The sequence below is a fragment of the Erythrolamprus reginae genome, chromosome 5, assembly GCF_031021105.1.
Source record: "Erythrolamprus reginae isolate rEryReg1 chromosome 5, rEryReg1.hap1, whole genome shotgun sequence".
Classification (NCBI taxonomy): domain Eukaryota; kingdom Metazoa; phylum Chordata; class Lepidosauria; order Squamata; family Dipsadidae; genus Erythrolamprus; species Erythrolamprus reginae.
The window spans coordinates 63,625,658-63,649,914 of NC_091954.1; the positions used below are offsets into that span (position 1 = coordinate 63,625,658).

The 24,257-nt window shown below is 38.7% G+C and overlaps 1 protein-coding gene across 1 annotated transcript in view; it reads right to left on the bottom strand.

Moving 5' to 3' along the window:
• CNNM2 (cyclin and CBS domain divalent metal cation transport mediator 2) overlaps positions 1-24,257 on the bottom strand; it is a 119,680-nt gene that overhangs the window by 21,723 nt on the left and 73,700 nt on the right. Inside the window, exons 2-4 of the mRNA XM_070752769.1 lie at positions 9,352-9,495; positions 5,504-5,641; positions 2,108-2,277 (exon numbers count right to left, since the gene is read on the bottom strand). Coding sequence (XP_070608870.1) covers positions 2,108-2,277; positions 5,504-5,641; positions 9,352-9,495 — 452 coding nt within the window. The remainder of the gene's footprint in view (positions 1-2,107; positions 2,278-5,503; positions 5,642-9,351; positions 9,496-24,257) is intronic.

Here is a 24,257-nt window from a genome sequence, read left to right on the forward strand (position 1 = left end):
ATGGTTTTAATGGTTCGTTAAAAGTAGTTAATATTAATTAGGAGTATATCTAAAATTGTATGGAGGTCAATACATTGAATATGAATGTAATACACGGCCCTGGTTTTACACAGGCTAATATTTTCACCTTTTCTTCAAAAGGATCAACAGCAATTTCTTCGGTCTTTTTCAGATTGTGCCTTTTTCTTTCATCTCCTGCTTTATTGTAATGGAATGTATGAAAGATCTTGGGGGGAAAGAGGAGGAGATGCTGCCTAGGAAGCAATCAGACAAGAGAAGCAGGAGCCTGCAGTCGCTTTATGTCAGAGAAACTTAAGAAAGACCCACTTTAATGGACCAAGTAGTGAAATTTGTGTCTGCAGATTGCCAGTTTCTATTAATGTAGCCTTACAATAAAGTAGAATTAGTTCATTTTGTCATGTTTACCAGAGAAAGTTGACATTTATCAATGCATCTATTTATTTATTCATTTATTTATTGGATTTGTATGCCGCCCCTCTCTGGAGACTCGGGGCGGTTAACAGCAACAATAAAGCAGTGTACAATAGTAGTCTGATGTTAGAAATAATTAAAAGCCCATTAATATTAAAAAAAACCCAAACATACATACATACTATTCTGTCTGGGTCCACCCAAAAGCCAACACCAACTAAAAAGAGTATTCAGACACACTGGTAAAAAGCAAGGGCAGTTTATATAATTCCAAGCAAACACAGGTAACAAAAACTGTTCTTACAGACAGGAACACTCTGAAGCTTCACAGAGGTTTCACGAAGGCCAGGCAATAATCTTGCTGGCAAAAACAACGCTGGAGATAATAAAACCCACGCCTCCCCCAAGTCTTCCAGACTTCTAGGCCACAAGCCAGGATCAGAGACGCCAAGAATCGAAGCAAGGTCACAGGACTCCCAGTTGATAACTCTCCACAAGACTGTAAGGGTGGGCCTGCCTTTTCAACCCTGCTGAGGAGAACCACACCCAAACCCAGCTGTTGCCAATTCAGGGATGTAAATACCTTTCTAATTGGTCCCTTCTTTGAGCTGCACGGCGCTGCCTCATGTCTATTATAGCCTGTGCGTCTTCATCCAATGAACCCAGGCTACTAGCTGGGGAAAGCCCCCCCCCCCGGGGGTCTCAGGCTGCTCTCCCTCCTCCTCTTCCTGACGTTCCTCTCCCCCGTCTGTCTGATCCTCTCCCTCCTGTTCACTGTCCTCCTCCTCTGGGCATGGATCCGGCAGAGATCCAGCCGGTCCCTGAGGAGCCTCAGGCTGAATCAGAACACATACATACCATGCATAGAATTGTAAGGAAGAGGGTCTCAATTCCCCCATGCCTGACGGCAGAGATGGGTTTTAAGCAGCTTACGAAAGGCAAGGAGGGTGGGGGCAATTCTAATCTTTGGGGGGAATTGGTTCCAGAGGGCCGGGGCCGCCATAGAGAAGGCTCTTCCCCTGGGTCCCGCCAAGCGACATGCTTTAATTGACGGGACCCAGAGAAGATCCACTCTGTGGGACCTAACTGGTCGCTGGGATTCGTGCATCTATCTATGTATTAATCAGACACCCCCAAAACTTTAATAGACACATAATAATTTTCCCATTAAATACGATGGTGTTGGTTGAAGTCTTTCTAAAAAAAAGTGACTCAGACTGAAACTGTGGAAAGAAGAACTGGTGTCTTGATTTTTGATCTCTCCCTGGTATGTATGTATGTATGTATGTATGTATGTATGTATGTATGTATGTATTTATTTATTTATTTATTTATTATTTAGATTTGTATGCCGCCCCTCTCCGCAGACTTTTAAACCAGCACAGCTCCATCCTCCCACTATTTACACTGAAAAAGAGAGCTCCCACTCTTACCAATGGACCTTTTGCCAAAACTTCGGAAGTTGACATTAATGTTTTTTAAGTCATTCAGTCATTATTAGGATGAATGGTACCTTTCTTAACCGAATCTTAGGTTGCCCAATGCCGGCAGAACAAATAACAAGGTAATGCAGGAAAAATGATGACCCTTCTGACACTAGAGACTGTCATTGAATAGTCATGCTGGTCAGAGGAGAGTTGCGGAAGAAACATATGCTAATAATCATAGGTCTGACCTGTAAAATTAGAATGAAGTAATCAATAGGTTTGTTTCGCTGATAGAGGTAGTATTCAGGGGCTTTCTTGTTTTTCTCATCATACTTCAGCTCCTGAATAACATTGGGATGCTTTAGTAACCTCAGGAGGATCTTTTCAGACATTTGGGACGGGCCAAATGCTTCAACCTCTGAAAACATAAAAACAACTTGATTGATAATGTATAGTACATTTGTTAAGACATAATATTTTATTTTTTATTTATTCATTTGTCCAATACACAAATACATAGGAAGAAAAATAGACATGTGGTAATATAAAAGAGGGTGAAAGTGAACTTAGAGGAGAGGATATATGAAAGGAAGAGAATATATAAGATAGGTGAAAGAAAGGAAAGACAATTGGACAGGGGACGAAAGGCACACCAGTGCACTTATGTACGCCCCTTACTGGCCTCTTAGGAACCTGGAGAGGTCAATCGTGGAGAGTCTAAGGGAGAAGTGTTGTGGGTTAGGGGTTGACACAATTGAGTCCGGTAATGAGTTCCACGCTTCGATAACTCGATTGTTGAAATCACATTTTTTACAGTCAAGTTTGGAGCGGTTCGTATTAAGTTTGAATCTGTTGCGTGCTCTTGTGTTATTGCGGTTGAAGCTGAAGTAGTCATTGACTGGTAGGACGTTGCAGCATATGATCTTGTGGGCAATACTCAAATCGTGTTTTAGGTGCCGTAGTTCTAGGCTTTCTAGGCCCAGGATTGTTAGTCTATTTTCGTAGGGTATTCTATTTCGAGTGGAGGAGTGAAGGGCTCTTCTGGTGAAATATCTTTGGACATTTTCAAGGGTGTTGAGGTCTGAGATGTGGTATGGGTTCCAGACAGATATATTGATTAGCATATTATTAAAATAAATATAAAAAGTGGAATGGCAAATATCTCAGGCCAACACATCTCTGTTATTACCTCTGTGTCCAGGAGTGGGATTCAGCAGGTTCTGACCAGTTCTAGAGGACAGGTAGCAGAAATTTTGATAGTTCAGAGAATCGGTAAGTACCACCTCTGACTGGCCCCGCTCCCATCTATTCTCTGCCTCCTGAGTCCCAGCTGATCAGGAATGGGAATTGTGTAGTAACCTTCTGTTGGGGTGGGGAGGGAATGGAAATTTTACAGCATCCTTTCCCTGCCATGCCCACCAAACGACGTCCACCAAGCCACACCACACCCACCAAGCCACACCCACAGAACCGGTAGCAAAAAAAATTGAATCCCATCACTGCCTCTGTCCTGTGCTATGCGAACCATATCACTGTTCACACTGCTCAAGAATTTATCGATCTATTTGGGCAATATTAGGCTGCAGGTAATATCTGCCTATTCATGAAGAGAGACCAGAAGTGGAGGAAGCAATTAAAAGAAGATATTTTTCTTCCATTTTTTTTTTTGCTCTTCTCTACTGGAAATTGGGCCTAAAATATTTTTCCTCCCAAAAAGGAAAAAGGCACCCATATAAAAGAGAAAAAGGAAATGGGAGAAGGGAGAAGGGAGGGAAAGAAAAGGGGAAGGTTTATCTTAAATGGTATAGGGCAGGGGTGAAATTTATTTATTTATTTATTGGATTTGTATGCCGCCCCTCTCCGTAGACTCGGGGCGGCTAACAACAGTAATAAAAACAGCATATAACAATCCAATATAAAAGCCTTATTATAAAACCAAACATACATACAGACATACCATGCATAAAATTGTAAAGGCCTAGAAATGCTACCAGTTCAGCCAGGTATGGGCATACTGGTAGTGGGGGCGACTGTGGTTCAGAGAATCAGTAGTGACAGCTGACTGGCTATGCTCCCGAACTGGTCCCCCGGTCACTGTTCGCTCACCCTACAAGCAGATTTCCCGGGGCTGTGCATGTGCTCTGGCCCTATCCCGATCAACCTGATGTCATGAGGGAGCTCCAACACAACGATGTGTGTATGCAGCAGCCCGGGGACATCCACTTGCTGCAGCAGAAGGTAAGACCACTGCTGGCGGGGATAGAAAGATGTATCCATATCCTGCCCACTTGCCTTCTCCTCCACCTCTGCCGAAGGGAAGGCTGCTGCAGATGGTGGTAGGGAGGAAGACCTGCTGCGCTTTTTCACCTACTTGCCTTTCCCTCAGCCTAGTATCCTGCTCCCCGCATCCAGCCTATGATGGGGGATGCGCTGCTTCTCGGCTGGGCTGCCTACGCTCAGGCGCCTGAAGGGCAGGGTGTGCTCTGCTGCTGCCACTGCTGCCGGCACCAGTCTCACAAGCAAGCTCTGTCACTACCGCTGGTTCTCCCAAGCAAGCTCTCTGCCATTCTGGAACTGTGCTGCACCAGAAAACTCCCCAGCGCAGTGATGTTCCGGGATGGTGGAGAGCTGATCCCACTGCCACGGCACATCTGTGCAGGAGAACTCCCCAGATAGGGATCTGTCTATGTGCTCAAACTAACAGAAAAGAAAGAAAAAGGAAAGAAAGAAAGAAAGAGAAAGAGAAAAAGAAAGAGAAAGAAAGAGGAAGGGGGAGAGAGACAAGAAAGAAAGAAAAAAGAAAGATAGATAGATAGATAGATAGATAGATAGATAGATAGATAGGGACAGAGAGAAAGAGAAGGAAAGAAAGAAAGAAAGAAAGAAAGAAAGAATGAAAGAAAATTTACAACCACAATTGAGCCCAACATTTTGGTTGCTAAGCAAAAGCATTGTTATGTTTCACCACATTTTACAAGTTGGCAACACCCGCCCAGTCACCTGATCACCAACCATGCTCACCTAGTCACATGACCATCAAGCACACCCAACAAGTCAGCTGACCTCCAAGCCATGCCCACCTGAAGCCATGCCCACTTGACTTCCAAGCCATGCCCACAAAATAAGCCACACCCACAGAACCTGTAGGGAACATCTTTAGATTTCACCACTGGTGTATAGTCTCCTGCTTGGGCAGGGGGTTGGACTAGATGACCTACAAGGTCCTTCTCAACTCTGTTAATCTGTTAACGGTGGAAAATAGACAGGATTCAGTCCTCCTGCATGTTTGTTTCATTCCGGCAACCATTATTAATTAAATGAAAGGCAAAGAAAGTTACATGGTTATCCTAGTGGCATCCAGTTTAGTTTTAGCCTAATCAAGTCTCTGCAAGCAATGTGATGCTGCTCCTTACCCTGGCCTCTTTGAACAAGTTTAAATTGCACAAGCTCTATTTCTGTTAAACTCTTAGAATTTCTATCGGGACTGAACATAAAATATAAGAGAAAAGAATATCATGAACAAGGAGACATAATATACAATTCCCTAACACAGCTTCTCTACTCCAGCCACTGTTTCATTGATTCTGTTAACAATTTAACAGTTAGATCCTAACGAGATAAGAACTTTAATAAACCACACTTGCCTGTTGCTAGGAAACGGTGCATTGCTAAAAGCAACTGTGGTGAGATTTTAACCTTCATTTCACTATCTGTCTGTTTGAAGGCAGAGAAATCCTGTTTTCTCTCCCGATGGGCTACTTTCTTTTTGGTCTTGTTATCAGCTAGAGATAAAACAAATAAAATATTCATTACATTTCACTCCAGTGTTTACCTTGTAATTCAATTTTTATATTTCAATTCATTATTTTTATATTTATTTATTCCAATTATAAGTTGTTACTATTTACACAAATAGAAGTTCACAAACCTCTAAGAAACTCCACCCATCTAATTAAAAGTTTGTGATGTCAGATGACTTTTGATCGAAGTCTTTACTGAGTAAATTAATGGAAGATCTGTTTTCATTAGGATAGCATGTAAAGAAAGACCTGTCAAAGTGGTCCCACTGCTACTTTTCTGCATGGAAAATTATGGTACTGGGTAAATGTTCCAGGCTTTACAAATAATGGCAACAATGATGAAAAGAAATAATGGGCAGAAAATAATCCAACATGCTTTTGAATAACGATGGACAAAAATAATTGGCATTTTGTTTCTCTTGTACCAACACCGTTTTGCTAATAGAAGAACTGCATTAATTTTAATTGAATTACAGGATCAGATTAAACTGTTCGCTATTTTTCATGTACAAAATAATGTAATAATCCTTCTTTTCATAAAAGAGACACTAGGTGGAATCTGATATCAGGTAACGTTTGCCTGAGAAATAAGAATTCTTCCTCAACTCTCTCATGATTCCAGAGGACTTGTGAAGGAGAGTGCAAAAGGAACCCCCATATAAAGACATTATGGAAACAGTTCTCTAAATCAAACAGGAAACAGGATTAGATGAACTAATTTTATTTTACAAGAAGGCTGCATTAACAGAATCTTGCAAGTCTGAAGGCACAAGCTTCCTCTTGCCACTTTTAATGATTGATTCATCATGAAGGGTCCTTTCTAAGTTTCTTTCCCTAATGGTTAAGCCACTGGGGCCTCATGTCTGTTTCCTAGGCAGCATCTCTTCACTTTCCTCCACAAGGTCATTTGCACATTCTATATATCAGAGGTGACTTTGTACAACTTTGTACTGTGCAGTAGTTTCCCCCTGTTCTTGGATCATGGAGTTCTGCTCACAATTACTCACTCTACAGTCATCTTCCAAAAGATTACTGCAATGCTTCTGCCTTTGAAGAACATACAGAGCAGAGGTGGGATTCGGCAAGTTCTGACCAGTTCTGGAGAACCAGTAGCCGAAATTTGAGTAGTTCGGAGAACCAGTAAATACTACCTCTGACTGGCCCTGCCCCCATCTATTCTCTGCCTCCTGAGTCCCAGCCGTTCAGAGGAAATGGGGATTTTACAGTAACCTTCCCCTGGAGTGGGGAGGGAATAGAGATTTTGCAGTATCTTTCTCTGCCACATCCATGAAGACATGCCCACCAAGACAGGCCATGCCTATCAAGACACACCCATAGAACAGTAATAATATATATGTGTGTATATACTCATCTGTCTGGTGGGACCTAGAAAAAAAAGTGTTTTCTGCCATAGCATCTGCCCTTTGCAATATTATTTGCCCTGAATTTAGCCCCAGCCCTTATAGCCATCCTGCAAGTTTTAACACATGCTTTTTGCATCAGGCCTGGGGGATGCCCTGACAGCAGGGAGCATGTACCATGGCTACATTATACACTGCTCAAAAAAATAAAGGGAACACTTAAACAACACAATATAACTCCAAGTAAATCAAACTTCTGTGAAATCAAACTATCCACTTAGGAAGCAACATTGATTGACAATCAATTTCACATGCTGTTGTGCACATTCAGCTTTGTACAGAACAAAGTATTCGATGAGAATATTTCATTAATTCAGATCTAGGATGTGTTATTTGAGTGGTCTCTTTATTTTTTTGACTGGTATACATAACATTCTGGTTTTGATCCTCTTGCAATCTTGGTTTCAGTAATTGTTTTTAACAAAACCAATTTAACAAATGTAATAATGAATTTGGTTGGTATTATAATATAACCAGGGGTTTTGAGGCATGCTGCCCAGTGTCACCTTATATGAGATGGGCAGCCATATAGATCTGATAAAACACACAAACATTAATGGACATTCATGTAGAAAAAATATAGATAAAGAGATTTTGATAGGGCTTAAGGTATATCACAGTAAGCAAACTGAATAATGGAGTAGAAATTGTCATAAAGGAAGGATCGCATAGAGGTCTCAGAGAATTGTAGTTTACAGATCACTGCAGAAAGACTAGGAACTCCTTAACTAGAGACAAACTTGGCCACTTCAAGACTTGTGGACTTCAGCTTGCAGAATTCTCCAGCCAGCATAGTTGCCAAGTTTGGGGACCTCTGTAAAAGAGTACATCTCTAAAGGTGACCTGCTCAGTGCCCTGTTCTCAAACTATTTAGGAAGTTACATACTGTGAAGTTTGTTTACAAACTGCCACTGAAGTTATTTCAGCAGCAGTAGAATGTGTATCGATACTCCTTCAGCAACTTGGCTGCTGTCTGCATCCCATTAGGGGATGATATCCCTGGGTCCAGGAAAAGGTACAGCTCGTATTCTAACAAATGTTCCAGGTCACAGAACTCATTTGTGTCACGCTGAATATTGCCAGCCCCAGAGACATTTAGTAATTAAAGAGTTAACTTTGTGTGCCTTACTAAGTTCCTCCTACTATGATGTAATATCCTGCCAAATCTAACATCACTTCCTTCTTCTTCATCCTAAAATTCCATTCTATCCACCATCATGTAACACGCATTTGTTATGTTGTCCACCGAGACATGTTTTATTTTCTACTTTTATAATAAAAAGGTATGTCTGTTTAAAAATGGGGTTTTCTTAACTATTTTAAATTTAAAATTGTAAATTATTAGATTTGTCATGAATTGTTTTATTGTGTTGTGAGCCGCCCCGAGTCTACGGAAAGGGGCGGCATACAAATCTAATAAATAAATAAATAAATAAATCTAATAAATAAAAAGAAATCTTGTTTTGAACAAATGACTAAAAGCTTCTATCCATCGCCTCCGCGGTAATTAAGGTTCTAACGGACTTTAATCACTTACAGTACCGCGACAATTTGGGCCTCCAAGGATGATTTTAAAAATTCACATACTGAAGAACACATCTTTCCAACTGAGGCTCTGTGTTGTTAGGATTCAGCCTCTGCATTTGCATTTATTACTTTAGTTCAACATCTGAAAGTATGTTTGATGAGATATGACAGCATAACAAAAATACATCTTCCAAAATGCCTGCGGTCCAAACTACATTGTTTTTTCACAACTGTCTGCCTCTTTTCCACAAGAAACTGCAGTGATGGCATATGAGGTACTACAAACCATGCACTGCAGTAATGAACATTTTTATCTGACATTTTCAGAGAAGACATACACAATGCTTGAGGGCTAATCCAAGATTTTTTGCTGCCTAATGCCTGACAATATTCTTACACTCTCAAATACAATGCATAGGAGACAACAAGAATAATAGTTGAATAAAAGCAACAGATCATTTAAAACACCACACTAAGTTAAAGGGTATAAAATTGATCGCATAGTGAAAAAAAATTGTCCTTTATCTTCCAAAATAGCTGTCTTAGTGATAAGAGTGTCTCTTTTTGATACAATACAGGGACAGTCACATGCATTTTAAATTGGGCTAGGCTTTCAATTTTGGTTCCTATTTAATTCTTCTCAAAATGTAATTTCCCTCAAAAAATAAAAAAGATAGAAAACTTTATTGCAAGAAGGCCTTTATATAATTCTGAGGGCAAACACTGTGGTGTTTTAATACTCACTGTAGAGATCTGTTTCGTCTAGAATCTCAGACTTGATGATCTCTTCAATTACATCTTCCAAGGTAACAATGCCCAAGACTTCATAAAAAGGATCCCCTTCCCCTTCATTATTCACCCGTTGCACAATTGCCAAGTGAGATTTACCTGCACAAAGTAGTAGACCAAGAAATTAGAATTTAGAGCAGGGCTGATTAGTCAGTTCCAAAATGATACAGATGAATTTTATAATGCAACAACATATAATTTACAGAGAGCACTGTGTGAAAAATAGGTTAACCCAATCTTTACACTGTCTTCACAAAAAATGTTGGTTGTTAAAGAAAAACTATAAATAAAATATATACCAACCCCCTGCATCATATAATTTATGGAGTACAGTGTTCCCTCGATTTTCGCAGATTCGAACTTCGCGAAAAGTCTATACCACGGTTTTTCAAAAATATTAATTAAAAAAATACTTCGCAGTTTTTTCCCTATACCACGGTTTTTCCCGCCCAATGACGTCATATGTCATCGTCAAACTTTTGTCCGCCTTTAATAAATATTTTTTTAATAAACTTTAATAAATAACCCTGGTGAGTAATAATCTAAATGGTTGCTAAGGGGATGGGAAATTGCAATTTAGGGGTTTAAAGTGTTAAGGGATGGCTGATACTATTCATAGCCAAAAATAGTATATTTACTTCCGCATCTCTACTTCGTGGAAATTCGACTTTCGCGGGCGGTCTCAGAATGCATCCCCCGCGAAAATCGAGGGAACACTGTAGTGGTGCTTGAAAAACATCAAAAACAAAAACCTACCTAAAAGTTTACCAAGCATTTTCAGAGGCAATCTAAAATAGATACATTTTTTTCTCGTTGGTGCCATGGGAAGTAGAGTTACTTGAGTATTGGCATTACCATATTTTTCCGAGGATAAGACACACCTTTTTATTCCCCCAAAGAGGGTCAAAAACTGGCTGTATCTTATATTCTGAATGTAGCCCCACCCACCCACCAGCCCCTATCCTTCAGAAGTTTTAGGCCTTTGCCCATCACATTTTTGAGTGATTCCAGGCAGCATGGACCCTCACTCACGGCCATGGGAAGGCAGGGACTCAGTTGGCGAAGTGACTCAAGTGAGCGTTGCGCAGGAGGCATAAGGCAAAGTGACTCACCACTTGGCCTGGGGAGGAAAGCATTTTCATTGCATTTCAGGTGGCAGACAGTTCTGGCTGGCGTTGCTGCCCAAAAACTCTTTCCTCCTCAATTCCAAAAATGGGGGCGTGCAACCAGAGCTACTTGCCACCCGAAATGCACTACTCTGTATTACGGTATGTCCTATACTCTGGTGCGTCTTATACTCTGAAAAATACGGTAGGTAGTTGAAGTCAATTTTTCAATATTTTGTTTGAGAAAGTTGGATATAAGCAGCAAAAAACAAAAATCACACTGTTACAGATTAAGAGTTTGGTTACATTTTGGGAGTATAAACTGGAAATGCTCTGGGAATCATAAAATGGGAGCAGGGCGGTCCAAAAATTATGTAACCCTATTAAGGTTTTTCACCTTGTAGAACATTAAGTCTCGTAATAATTCCTAATATCTTTAACCACTTCACAAAGATTATCACTATTATCATATCATATGCAACAAAATTTGATTTTTTTGTATCCAAAATATATTAAATACATTAAACAAAAGAAGTCCAACCAACATAAGTTCAATTAAAACAATATCAAAACATCAAAGCACAAACAAAGCTTTATATTAAACATCAGAGATTAATATTTTTATCAACCACCTAGAGTCACTGGCATCAAGTAGGCAGTCATAAAAATTCAAACAAACAAATAAATAACATAAAATCTTCCAAGAAACCTCTATAACATAAAATCTAGTCTGTACTAAATTGTGTATGCATAATTATGTAATAATATGCATTATGTATGAATATTATTTAAATAAATTTAAAATTGCTTACATCAATTACCCTCTCTGCAGGAAAATATTTCACATTTAAATTACTATTTATTATGTACTGTACCATTCATCTACAAACAGTTGAATTTGATCACTTGAGATTTTAGAGAAAACCATTTTTATTGAATGGTAGGTAAAGACTGTATTTTGTTAAGACCAAATGGCTAAAGATTAGATACGACATTCTCAAGCATGTTTGATTTTTAATATATTTTTATAACCCTATTATTCATTTTTAACCTGTTATATTTTGTATAAATGAGTTCCAGGTTTCATTATATTTGACTGAACAAAGTCCACATGTATTGACCATCTGTCCATAGGTGGTAAACATAATCACGTCTTCAATCCATTGATTGAATGGAGCCATACATTTATGTTTCCAATATTGCAATAAACATAGTCCTTGATCTACAACAATTGAGACAAAAAATTCTGTTGCTAATTTCTTTAGTTACAACGTTCTTTGCCGTGGTTGCTAAGTGAATTATTGAAGCTGTTAATTGAAACATGCAGTAATTAAGTGAATCTGATTTTTCCCATTGCCTTTACTTGTCAGAAGTTGGCTTAGATTGTCGCAATGACCCCAGAATGCTGCAACCATTGTAAATATATGATTTATGAAACATTCAAATATTGATTATGGGATCATGAAGATCCTGCAACAGTTGTAAACGTAAGGACTGGTTGTAAGCCATGTTTTCAGTGTTGCTGTAACTCTTTGAACAGTCTTTGAACCACTAATTAATATTTGTAAGCGAAAGATTATCTGTATCTTTATCAGCCTTTTGGCCACAGTAGAAGCATAGAGAATCCATTTATGTTATTTTAGCTGCCAAATTTCATTCAATTCAATTCAATTTATTAGATTTGTATGCCGCCCCTCTCCGAAGACTTCATGTACTGGTATGTAGTTCAAGAGACTATTATGGACTATTGAAGATCATTTTAATAAATTATTATTGCAGCAAGATTACCACAGGCATAGATTTGGAAAGATTTTACACTACTCATTATGAAGAAATGGTGAAGATAATAGATCTTTCTGAAATAGATAAATTGACATTATTTTTTTAAGCCATTATCTACTTTTATTGGTGACTAAAAGACTCTTACAGAATTTTTGTGTAAAAATGAAAAAAATTAATCAGAAATGATTTACGGTATGTTTTGATAATTACACAGGATAAAATATAGAAAAAAGAAGAAAGATAACTTTGGAGACAAGCTAAATATATTTGTACACAATAACTGCTGTGTATAGTATTGGAAGCTACTTTTTCATATATTTCTTTTTTTCCCTTTTTTGCATTTTTTCCTTTACACCCCCCCCCCCACTTTATCTTGGTATTTGTTAATTTTTTCCTTTCTTCAAAAGTTTTAATTTAAAAAATTGTACAAAAAGAGATATTAATCTCTGAAAATTTTAGCTTTTGTCACAATCATATTTACATGGTTCTTATTATATCTCAACAAAGCACTGTTATTTATAGAAACGTAATGGAGCTCAATTAATTATGTCACTACATCAAAGAACAATACTGGTAGTCCTCATTTACTGACTGGAAGTAGGACTGGTCACTGAATTGCTAAATAGTGTGGCAATTAAGCATGACATTAAATGACTGTGCCAACTTATTGGAATTTCAATTGCAGTAAGTTGGATAGTCGTGAATCACTCACATCCGCTGGTTGCAAGTTTCCCAATTGTGATTACAGGACTGCTGGGACGTGGTGTTCATCACAACTTTGAGAGCCAACTTTCAGCATCATTATAAGCTTGATTGACCAACAACTGAGCACGTGGTTGGCAAATGAGGGTATCTATAAACTAACTGATGTTTTGACTAATCACATTAAAATATTCCTTTCGGTGCTTATTAACTAACAACAGCACACTTATCAACAATTTAAAAATAGCTGAATTCAGACATTCACTATTTAATATCTATGCTAGATGTTAAATTACTGTACTCCTAAATGGAAGATGCAAGAAAAATACATTTAAAAAGACATTTGTATAAGTAAGAATTTGGTTTAAATATCTTAGACTTATTGAACAAGCAACCCAAATATCCTACTCAAGCAAATGGATGTTTAAAGACATTCTGGAAACAGTAGATCAGGCAGAAGACCTTAATAATTGACATAAATACTGCATCAGGTCAAAATAATTCAGTTCACTAAACTTCACATCTGCTTTCCCAGGGACCTAACATAAGCAAATTCTTTGAGAATGCTGTCTGTTGAAAGTTAAATTCTTTTGCTATTCCCAGCTTGTGATCATTTAAAAGGAATTTTCCAAAGCAAGGTCTAATATTAGACTTAAAATGAAGTTTCCATTCCACTTACGCGATATTCTCACCAAAGTAACTACTACATAATCTGATTGTCTTGGAGCTACTCATTTAGATGCAGATGACCATACTTCAAATACCAACTGAACCACACTGGCAAAGCTTGTCTCAAAGAAACTTTTACAGTGTGAATCGTTATTACAATCATACTTTGCAGTGTGAATCATTATTACAATCATCATACTATCACCAACTTCATTAGGCCATAAAAATGGAAACCCTTCCCTGCATAATTATATTTTATCAATTTGCACCTCATATTAAATCCTGATAAGAGTATGGCTAGCTGAAGAGAGCAAAAGAGCTTTCATTATCAGCAAAAATATATTACATATATAGAATATAGTTTGTTGACTATAAAATTCATCTGCTTTATATATGGACCCTGGAAAGCCAATAGGCTAAAAGGCGTGTTCCCTCCCATATTTGGGTATATCAGGGTGATTCAACAGTTATCTATCTATCTATCTATCTATCTATCTATCTATCTATCTATCTATCTATCTATCTATCTATCTATGGAAATTAAAAATATATTTTAAGAAATAAAATACACATTGTGATATCACCAAAAGCATTTTTTTCAACATGGAAATGTTAGGAAAAAATTATTGGACTTCTAAACCAAACTAAAGCTGTTGATATGTGGATTGTTACAATCATAAAAGTTAATTTGCAAAACAATTAGCAGCTTACTATAATGCTCTTCTTCCCAGGAATGCATATTTTGACATGGCTACATTTAATGCAATAGTGTAAAAAGCAGCAATAAAATACATATTTGAAATGGATGGGTTACATTGTGTTGTTTTACACAGAATTTGGATAATTACTGCTGAAAGATTTGTGAAGTATTTGCCAAAGAGTTTCATACAGAAATGAAGCATGGTATGTTTAATTGTTAGATTAATCAACAAAGCATATGCTTATTAATTAACAAGGATTAATTTTAATCAATAGAAAATTTTAACAGACTACAGACCACCTAACAAATACATAGGCTTTTTTGTACTGAAGTTATCTATATAAATGCATTGCCAAACAAATCATGGTTTGGGGGGGGTTAACAGATAATGACACTGATCAATTTATATGTAAATGTGTGTCTACAGATATAAATACATATATACATTATAAAGAAGTTTGGTGATGAGGTTGAGACGGTGAGGGAAAGGGAAACTATGTAAAATTCTCTGAAAATATAGATGGGTTCTTCACTTTAATAGTTAACCAAATATATACAGTAACTTAGAACTTGTGACATGATTGCAGAACAGAAATTTAAGAACTACAGTACTTAATGTTATTTCATTTTTCTTCATTCCACTTGGTTATGATTGGAACAAACAAACTCCCCCTCACTTGACATTACTGAAATATATATCGTTTATTAAATAATTCTCTGTCCATACAGTTTAAACCAATCTTTCCCACTCCATTAAAATATCACTAATTTGAAGATTTGACAATTGTCCAAACTGAGAAAGGAAATGGAAAATGAACAAAATATTAGAAAGATCTTGAAGAGAATGAAGGCTTTTTTTTCTAGATGCTTAGAGAAGAACTGAGATAGATAAACTGAAATAGTAGAAATATTTTCTATGATTCTTAAAATGAACTAATGTGCACAAAAGGGTATTATTTATAACAATGTACTTAAAATGCAACAAGAGAAGTTCTCACAGAAACCTAAGTCCTTCAGCATGTCAGCATAGTATTTTTGTTGTGGCCGATTAATTTCACTGGGCCCTGCAATGATGGATAGGAATTCGGAAGGATATTCTATTTCCCCTGAGAACCTATAGCCCCATGATGGCGAATCTATGGCATGTGGGCCACAAGTGGTGCGCGGAGCCATATTGGTTGGCATGCAAGCTCAGGTCTGGCACGCATCCACATGTAGGCCTTCTGGACCCACTGGGAGTTGGGAAACAGACTCTTTTCAGCCTCCAGAAGGGATGGGGAAGGCCCGTTTTTTGCGTTCCCCAAGCTTCTAGGAGACATTCCATTTGCCGACTTCTGGTTGAATCAGAAGTTTCATTTTTTGTTGTTGTTCTCCCTAGGTTTCAAAACCTTTCTAGAAGCTTGGGGAGGGCAAAAATGGCTTCCCTCACGCACTTGAAATGGGTCATTTATGGCTTCCGGAGGGCCTCCAGGGGGTGGGGAAGGCTGTTTTCACCCTCTCCAGGCTCCTAGAAAGGCTCTGCAGCCTGGGGGGAGCAAAAAAAGGTATGCCATTAAGTGCCCAGAGCGGGGGGGGGGCATGCATGCATAGCGGGGCTACATGTAATTATGGGTGAGGGCATATGCCCCCATGCCCCACCCTTTTGGCACATAAACCAAAAAAGGTTCACCATCACTGCTATAGTCTATTTCCTTTCTAAGTTAATAAAAGTTACTTATAATTATTATTTTCCTCTGTCAGTCAGTTTTGCCATATTGGTGCCATTTTGTATTTTGAGATCAATATCTTAAGAAAGTACCAAAAAAAAAAAAAAGAAATCAGGAAAAATAAGAAACCAAAACAATCTGCACATTGATACCAGTGGTGTCCTATTGGAAATCAATGACACAAACCTTTCTGTTTTAGATTGCCTTTTCTTTTATTTATAAACTTCCCAATGATGAACATGCTCAAAACATGACTTCTTGTCTAAATAGAGGCTACTATACTAATATCATAAACCCACAAAGCTTACTAGAATAGCATTACCTGTATACCAAAGTGTTGAAAAGTTCAGACAGAGCTCAAACAGATAGTCAAATTTCAACTACATTATAAAAACAATAACAAAAATGCGCTCTATTTAATATAGCAACTAACAGTAATATGGTTGGGAAAGCAACTTGATGAATGGTTATCATGTTTCATTCTTTTTCCCAATCAACTTTTATTCCAAAATGATCTGGAAATAAGATAATTCTGAGAAATCTCTAGAAAAATACATAGTAATTATTCATGTTTTAAATCTAATTTTTAGTATTTGGAGAAATAATTCGGTATGAAAGTATTGCCACCTTAGTCATTCATCCTGATGCATGCAATTCCATAAATAAAAGGCATGGTTAAACTTTAAAATCAGGAAATGAAATCACGGACTTTATCAAATGAAAAATGTTGTGTGACCATAATAGATTTCTGATCTGGTTCAGGATTCTTAGGAATCTTAAATATTTTGCCTCCTGGATTCACTGCTAACATTTCTCAATTTTCTAATACCAATTGCCACTTCAAATAATATGAGGTTTCTACATAGATACCACTATAATTATATATCCCTGACTAAGAGGGTGAAATAAAATAAATTCAAATCTCAACTTGATGCTATCTGGAGGATGTATTGATTAAATGCATATGCCCCCACGTGTTTTGAGAAATATTTTTAAGTACAGATAATAAATGCTGCTAATTATGCAAAATGTAACCTGTTACTTTCATCCATCAAGCTTATAAAAGAAAAGTAAAACCATCCAAAACAAATGAAACAAAGGACCTAATGTTAAATAACATAATAACCTTCAGTTTTTTAAGCAAACAGATTTACTTTTGACATCAATATGTAATATAACAATCAGAAATATCTTCTAATAATCTCCCTATCCAATGATATTTTGAAGGCTTTTACCCCATAGCACCTTCACCTTTCTGCCATTTTTGATTCTGCCCTCCCTTCAATTTATTAACCAACTATTTTAAGTACAAAACCACTACAGAAGGGAAAGTTGTTTGTTCCACAGGCCATATCAATAACAGAGGAAATCTTCATAAAATTTTAAGCATTAGATGAGCATTAATAATAAATTTATTAAAGGGATGATAAGACCTTTACCCCATTAACAGCAAGTTCACAGTAGAATTCCTTAAGGTTTTGAATACCTGCCAAAAGTAACTTTTTCTGTACTGTAACACTTGGGTATAAATGTTGAATTTGTGCCAGAAGTAACCACTATGTTATGCTATATTGTTTCACTAAATGAAAGTGGTAAAATTACAATCTAGATTACAATTGCCAAACAAAACTGAGACAAACATTGAGAGTACTACGTTAATGGCATTTTATATATATAATGCCATTATTATATATTTTTATAAATAAATAAAGTCAAGGCAGAATCAGTGTCTATTTCCCTAAAATTAAAAGTTACTTCTGCAATACATTGTAAAAATATTTGATTAGCGATTACTCTATGTATCAAAAGAGAACAACTTTTTTCCTATTATTCTTGGATTTCGTTCAAGATGCAGTCTTATCTTCAAGAACCATGCAGGAAAACAATAAATGATCAGAACCAGCTGTTTCACACATGATGTTAAATGTTGGAAATCTCAGTACATCATCAAATCATTTAAGAGAACCCTATCTCCCTGGCAGTGAATTCAGCATCCATTTCTGGAAATTCATTACACTGTATTGGTTTAGCAGACTGGTACTTAAGTTCCATAATTTAATTCTAGTTCAGGGAATTCAGGCAGATGAATCTCTTTGGCTTAGTTTCATGAACCACATCTTTGGCAGACAGCAGATCATGTACAATCCTTCTCTCCTCTACCTTTTCCTTCACTTCCTCATATTCCTCTGGTGATGAGTTGTGATCCTCAAGCCAGCCACATCACTGAAAAAAGAAGAAAGGCACGTGACCCAGGACAATAAATGTACCACATATAGCTGCCATTCTTACTCATCATCACTAATAAGGAAAATACAAAGAAAGGACAAGCATGACAGTCCAAGTGACATATTTTGCTTGTGATGACATACAGAAGATATGTGAGCTGGGGTAGAAGAATGCATGCAAACTATGTGTATTTGGGAAAGGGAATTAGAAAAACAAAGCAAGAAGGATGTGTGGAAAAATTAGGCCTCATTTTTGTGAAAAAAAACACTAGTAGTTACACAATGTGGCAGAATACCAAGCAGTAAAATAAATTATTGTTATTTCTCTAATAACATGTTTCTCTCTATTTTTAAAATCATTTTTATCTGTATGAGACACAATATCTCTATAACACAATCCTGAATAGAAGAATACTGTAGCCTAAATCACAAGTCACAGCAACTTAAAAATATAACATAACACAGCATAGTTTAGCTTACCAGTAGCAAAAGTACAATGAGCAATGCTGCCTTTTGTGTTGGCCTTCTCTGTTCTGGTACCACCTGTAAAAAAGTGGGATGCTGGCAGCTCAGATCTTACAAGTTCTGCTTCTCAGATAACTCAAAGTGTTGGATTCTTTGAAGAAACTGTCTCCATGCTTAAGGTAAAGAGTTGCTCAGAGATAAAAGGTGTACTTGGCATGAGAAGTTATAATGAAGACAGTTCATGTGACTAACCAACAAGAGTTTTTCGGAGAGGGGCGGCATATAAATCCAATAAAACTTGAAACTTGAAATGCTGTATTTTTTATACTTCTGTAATTTTTAAACATTGGACCAAGTTGTGACACCTCTTTTGGGACTACTTCTACAGACTTTTTGTACCCTGTTGTCCTCCAGAGTCCGGAAATACTGTATCTACAATTGTTTTTTCCTGTCCATTACACCCCTGGAGTCTAGTCCTCTGAAAGTCTAGTTCACACCATACAAATTATTTTAAATCCAACTGTTCAGCATCTTGTGAAATTAATCATTATGGTACTTTCTAGATGTATCTACAGGTTCTGGGCACCCAAATAGAGAAAGAAGTAATAAAGTTTATATCTCACAGCTTTCAGAAACACATTGATAGCATGCCCAATTTGATTCTATCAATATACAAAAGGTTAAGCTAATAAACATCTGATGATAAGTGTAAAAAGTTATATGTAAAGAAAACTAAGAAGTAGAACAACTTTACTTGACCAGAGGTTTAAAGTAACAGTTGAACTGGGAGTACAGGGTCAAGTCTTCTCTCATCCAGGAAAATGTCCTGGAGGTTTTGGCCCATATACTATTACTTAACTCAAGTTACCTTCTGAAAATGTTGCTGGGGTGTGTGTGTGAAAAATGGAGGAAGAAATATTCTTCCCTGAGCTCATGATGAAAGATGAGATATAATTCTAAGGAATTTTAATGATAGAGAGAATGGCTGAAGTATCAAATATAGGATTGTCCATAAAGACAAGTTCAGTAATTTATTAGCAAATGGATATCAATTTTTCCTCCTGGATATTAATATTGAACTACTTTACTATTTGAATTAAAAATCAATTTATATAAGAAACAACAATTAAAAAATCAGCAGCAGAGGAAGTAGGAGACTTAAACTTGTCTTTTCCTCCAAATCTAAATGTGGCATCGTAACCTTATGATAGAAATACTTTGAAGTTTCACAAATCATCTAACATTCAAAATAATTGGTTACCAAAATAAAAACAAGGAAATACATATTTGTCAAATATGGTGTCAAAATCCTGGATTTTAGGTCGCAGTATCTGGGAAGGATGAATAAAAGAAAGATGCAAATCCATGATGCTTTACTGTAAGACAGGGGTGTCAAACTGGTGGTCTGCAGGCCGGATGCGTCACATTGAGACCACGCCCACCCCAGCTCCGCAAAGGCAAAAAAAATCGTAATATGTCACAATACATCATATGACACGATCAAGTTTGACGATCCTGCTGTAAGATCAGCACTGTGCTTAGTAAACGTAATGAAGAAGCCAGAAGAAATTGGACACATAACTATATAAAGAATTTGTTATTTGTATCTCAAAATTACTATGCAATTGTCTCCTTTTTCACTGCTCTGCACGGATTTATAAATTCCATACCAAGTATAAAAAGCTATGCACATAGTTTTCAGGAACAATCACCAAGCTCAGTGATGGCAAACCCTTTTTTGGTTTGCATGCCTAAAGGGTGTGTGTGTGTTAGCATGTGTGCACATGGCCACGCCCTTTCCCTCCCCCCACGCATGCGCATATACCTCCATGCTGTCTCTGCGCATGCACAGAAAACCCCCCTCTATCCCCATGCATGCGCTCAGGCCTCACCGAAGCCTGGGACGGTGAAAAATGGGCAAACCGGTAAAACAGAAGTTCAGGGAAACTTCCCTGAAGCATCCAGAGAGCAAAATGATCTTCCCAAAGGCTGAAAGTCAGTTGGCCAGTGCACGCATGCCCACAGGGGCTGACATAGGGCAACTTCTCATGTGTTCTCCGATATGGCTCTGAACCTGTAAGAACCCTGTGAACCCTTGATTACCAGAAGTCAATAGGGATTTGTCAAGTACTAATTTTGGAAAGTGAACCAATTGGGTGTAATGGTTAAAAAACCATAAGATCACGAGTTCTGTCTTAGGCATGAAGCTAACTGGATGACCTTGGGCCACTCTCAGTCCTAGGAAGAAGGCAAAAACAAATCAAATCTTGCTCTTCACTTGTCCAGGCAATAGTCAGATGTTAATATGACCCAAAGGTCCCCACACACAAATTACAAGAATAATTTTGTTTCATTTTCTAATTACTTCCCTAATACATTATGCAAATACTATACTCATAATATATCTTGATTTCAGCAAAGCATTTGAGAAAGTACCTCATAACACACTAAACAGCAGCAATAGGCTGGAGTAAATAATAGTTAAGTGCATATATAGCTGACTTGAAAATAGTGACCAAAGAAAGTTCAACAATGGTCCCTCATCAAATTGAGCAAGTGTTGCGAACAATACTGCATTCATTTTTGGTTGCAAACAATATAAAAAGGATGTGGAGACTTTAGAAAAAGTGCACAGAAGAGCAACAAAGATGATTAGGGGACTGTAGACTAAAACATATGAAGAATCGTTGCATGAACTGAGTATGTCTAGTTTAATTTTAAAAGTGTTTCGTTTCTCAAATAGTGGGACAGGCCCCCTTGGGGGGTGCAGAGCGATACAAGGGGGGTGCGTGACCCCCGGGAATGTCCTTTTTTGCCACAGGGAGTTGGGGGTTTTGCACCGAACAATAGCACACAGCACAGAGTAAGAGATATAAAGTGCATATAACAAACCTTAAGAGACACCATGGAAAAATATTTAACAGGGATGAAAAGAAAGGAGGAGACAGAGATAATGTGACAAACATAAGTCTCCCGAAAGCGAAGCTATAAAATATGACAAAGTGTATGTAGCATTTGGCTTCACTGTGACTATGGTGGGAGACGAAGAAAGACCAGTATATTTACTGTGTCTAAAAATGTTGGCAGTAGACAGCATGAAGCCAAACTTATTTATTTATTATTTATTTATTTATTGGTTTTCTATGCAGCTCTTCTCCGAAGACTCAGGGCAGCTTACAACATATAAGAAACAGTAGGTTACAATAAAATTAATTAAGGCATCACATTACACCACAATCACGCTGATAAGCCGGGTGAGTTTTTCGGCGAAAATGTGCTGAATATTGCAAACAATCGTCCCGGCAGAGAGTTGGGGCCACACGAAATGTTTACTTCTTCCGGGGGGGGGGGGGGATTAACAGAAAATAATTGAGAAACACTGGGAGACATGATAACAGTGATCCAATATTTCAGGGGTTGCCATAAAGAAGAGGGAGTGTCAACCTATTCTCCAAAGCTCCTGAATGTAAGACAAGAAGCAATGGGTGGAAACTAATCAAAGAGAGAAGCAACTTAGAACTAAGGAGAAATTTCCTGACAGTTAGAACAATTAATCAGTGGAACAGCTTGTCTGCAGAATGCTCCAACACTGGAAGTTTTTAAAAAGATGTTGGATAACCATTTGTCTGAGTGGTATAGGGTTTCCTGTCTGAGCAGGAATTTGGACTAGAAGACCATCAAGGTCCCTTCCAACTCTGTTATTATATTTTATTATTCTATTAAATGAGGTGAATGAACAGATGGACAGAATGCTTACCCAGTTTGAAGAGACCAGTAAGATTGCTTGGGATAACTAATACCCTAGAACAGAGGTCCCCAACCTTTTTTGCACCAGGGACCGGCTTTAAGCTAGACCAGTTTTCCATGGCCCGGTGGGGGGGGGGAGCTAGCTGTCAGCGGTGCCGTAAAAGGGGCGATCAAGAGAGGAATGGGTGAATGAATGGACGGAGGGTGGGAAGGAAAGAGGGAAGGGACAGGAACAGAAGAAGGGTGCAAAGGAAGCAAGGAAAGGTGTAAGAGAGGAAGGAGTGAAAGAAGGGAATGAGGGAGGAAAGAATGGAGGAAGGAAAAGGAAAGCAAGAAATGGAGGGAGGAAAGGAAGGAAAGAAAGAAAGAAAGAAAGAAAGAAAGAAAGGGGGAAGGGACAGGAACAGAGGAAGGAAGCAAGGAAACTTATGAAAGGGGAGAGTAAGGGAAGAAGGTAGGAAGGAGAAAGAAAAGAAGAAATAGAGGAAGGGAAGGTAAAAGAGAGAAAGAAAAAGAGCAAGAAAGAAAGCAAGAAAGAGAAAGAAAGAAAGGCAACTTCAAAGAAAGGCTCACTGAGCATCTCTCACTCTCTCTCTCTCTCTCTTTCTATCCCTCTTTCTTTCTTTCTCTTCCTTTCTCTCTCTCCTCTTCCTTTATCTCCTCTCTCTACCTTTCTCTCCCCCCTCTCTCCCCCTTTCCCTCTCTCTTTCTCTCTCTCCCTCTCTTGCTATCTCTCCCCCCTTTCCCTCTCTCTTTCTCTCTCTCCCTCTCTTGCTATCTCTCCCCCCTCTCCCTCTCTCTTTCTCCCTCTCCCTCTCTTTCTCTCTCTCCCCCCTCTCTCTTTCTCTCTCTCCCCCTCTTTCTCTCTCTTCTTCTCACTTTCTCTCTCTTGTTTTCTTTCTGTCTCTTGCTTTCTCTCTCTCTCACTCTTTCTCTCTTGTTTTCTTTCTCACGCTCCTTCTCTCTCTTGCTATCTCTTTCTCCCCCCCTTTCTCTCACTCTCTCTTTCTCACTTTCTCTCTATCTTGCTGTCTGTTGCTCTCACTCACTCTCGTTCTCTCTCCGTTCTTCTCAGCGGTGACGCGCGCACGCCCTGCCCGCCTCACCTTTGCCGAGAGCACTTTCGTCCCGGGCTCTCAGCAAGGGGGTTGCAGGAGAGGCGGGGCTGGCGAAGGTGATATTCAATGTCGGGGGCGCACGGGCGGTTGCGCGCGCTCCCTATCTCCCTGCTAGCCCACTCGGAATATTCAAAATAAGAAAAGCCTTCGCCGGCAAAGTCTTTTCTTATTTTGAATATTCCGAGTGGGCTAGCAGGGAGATAGGGAGCGCGCGCAACCGCCCGTGCGCCCCTGACATTGAATATCACCTTCGGCGGCCTCCGCTGAGAAAAACCTTTGCTGGCATTTCCTCTCGGCATCAAGGAGGCGCAGCGGCGGGCGGAGAGAGGGAAGGGGGGGCAGCGGCATCCCTCCTGGCCTTGGCGGGCCGCCCGACCCTCCCCACCTCCTGCAAACGCAGCGGGCGGCGGGGGGAGAGCGAGGAGCCGGTTCCGGCGGGTGCGGGGCTTGGCTGGCTGGCGGGGGAGCGCCGCTGGTGGTGCGGAAAGGCCGAGGGGGCCCTGGCACCGCGGACCGGCTGAAAAACCCCAACGGCCCAGTCCTGGTCCGCGGACCGGCGGTTGGGGACCTCTGCCCTAGAAGACTAAAATAAAAGTCAAAACAATCCTGATAACTTGGAGAAATTGATTGAAAGTAACGAA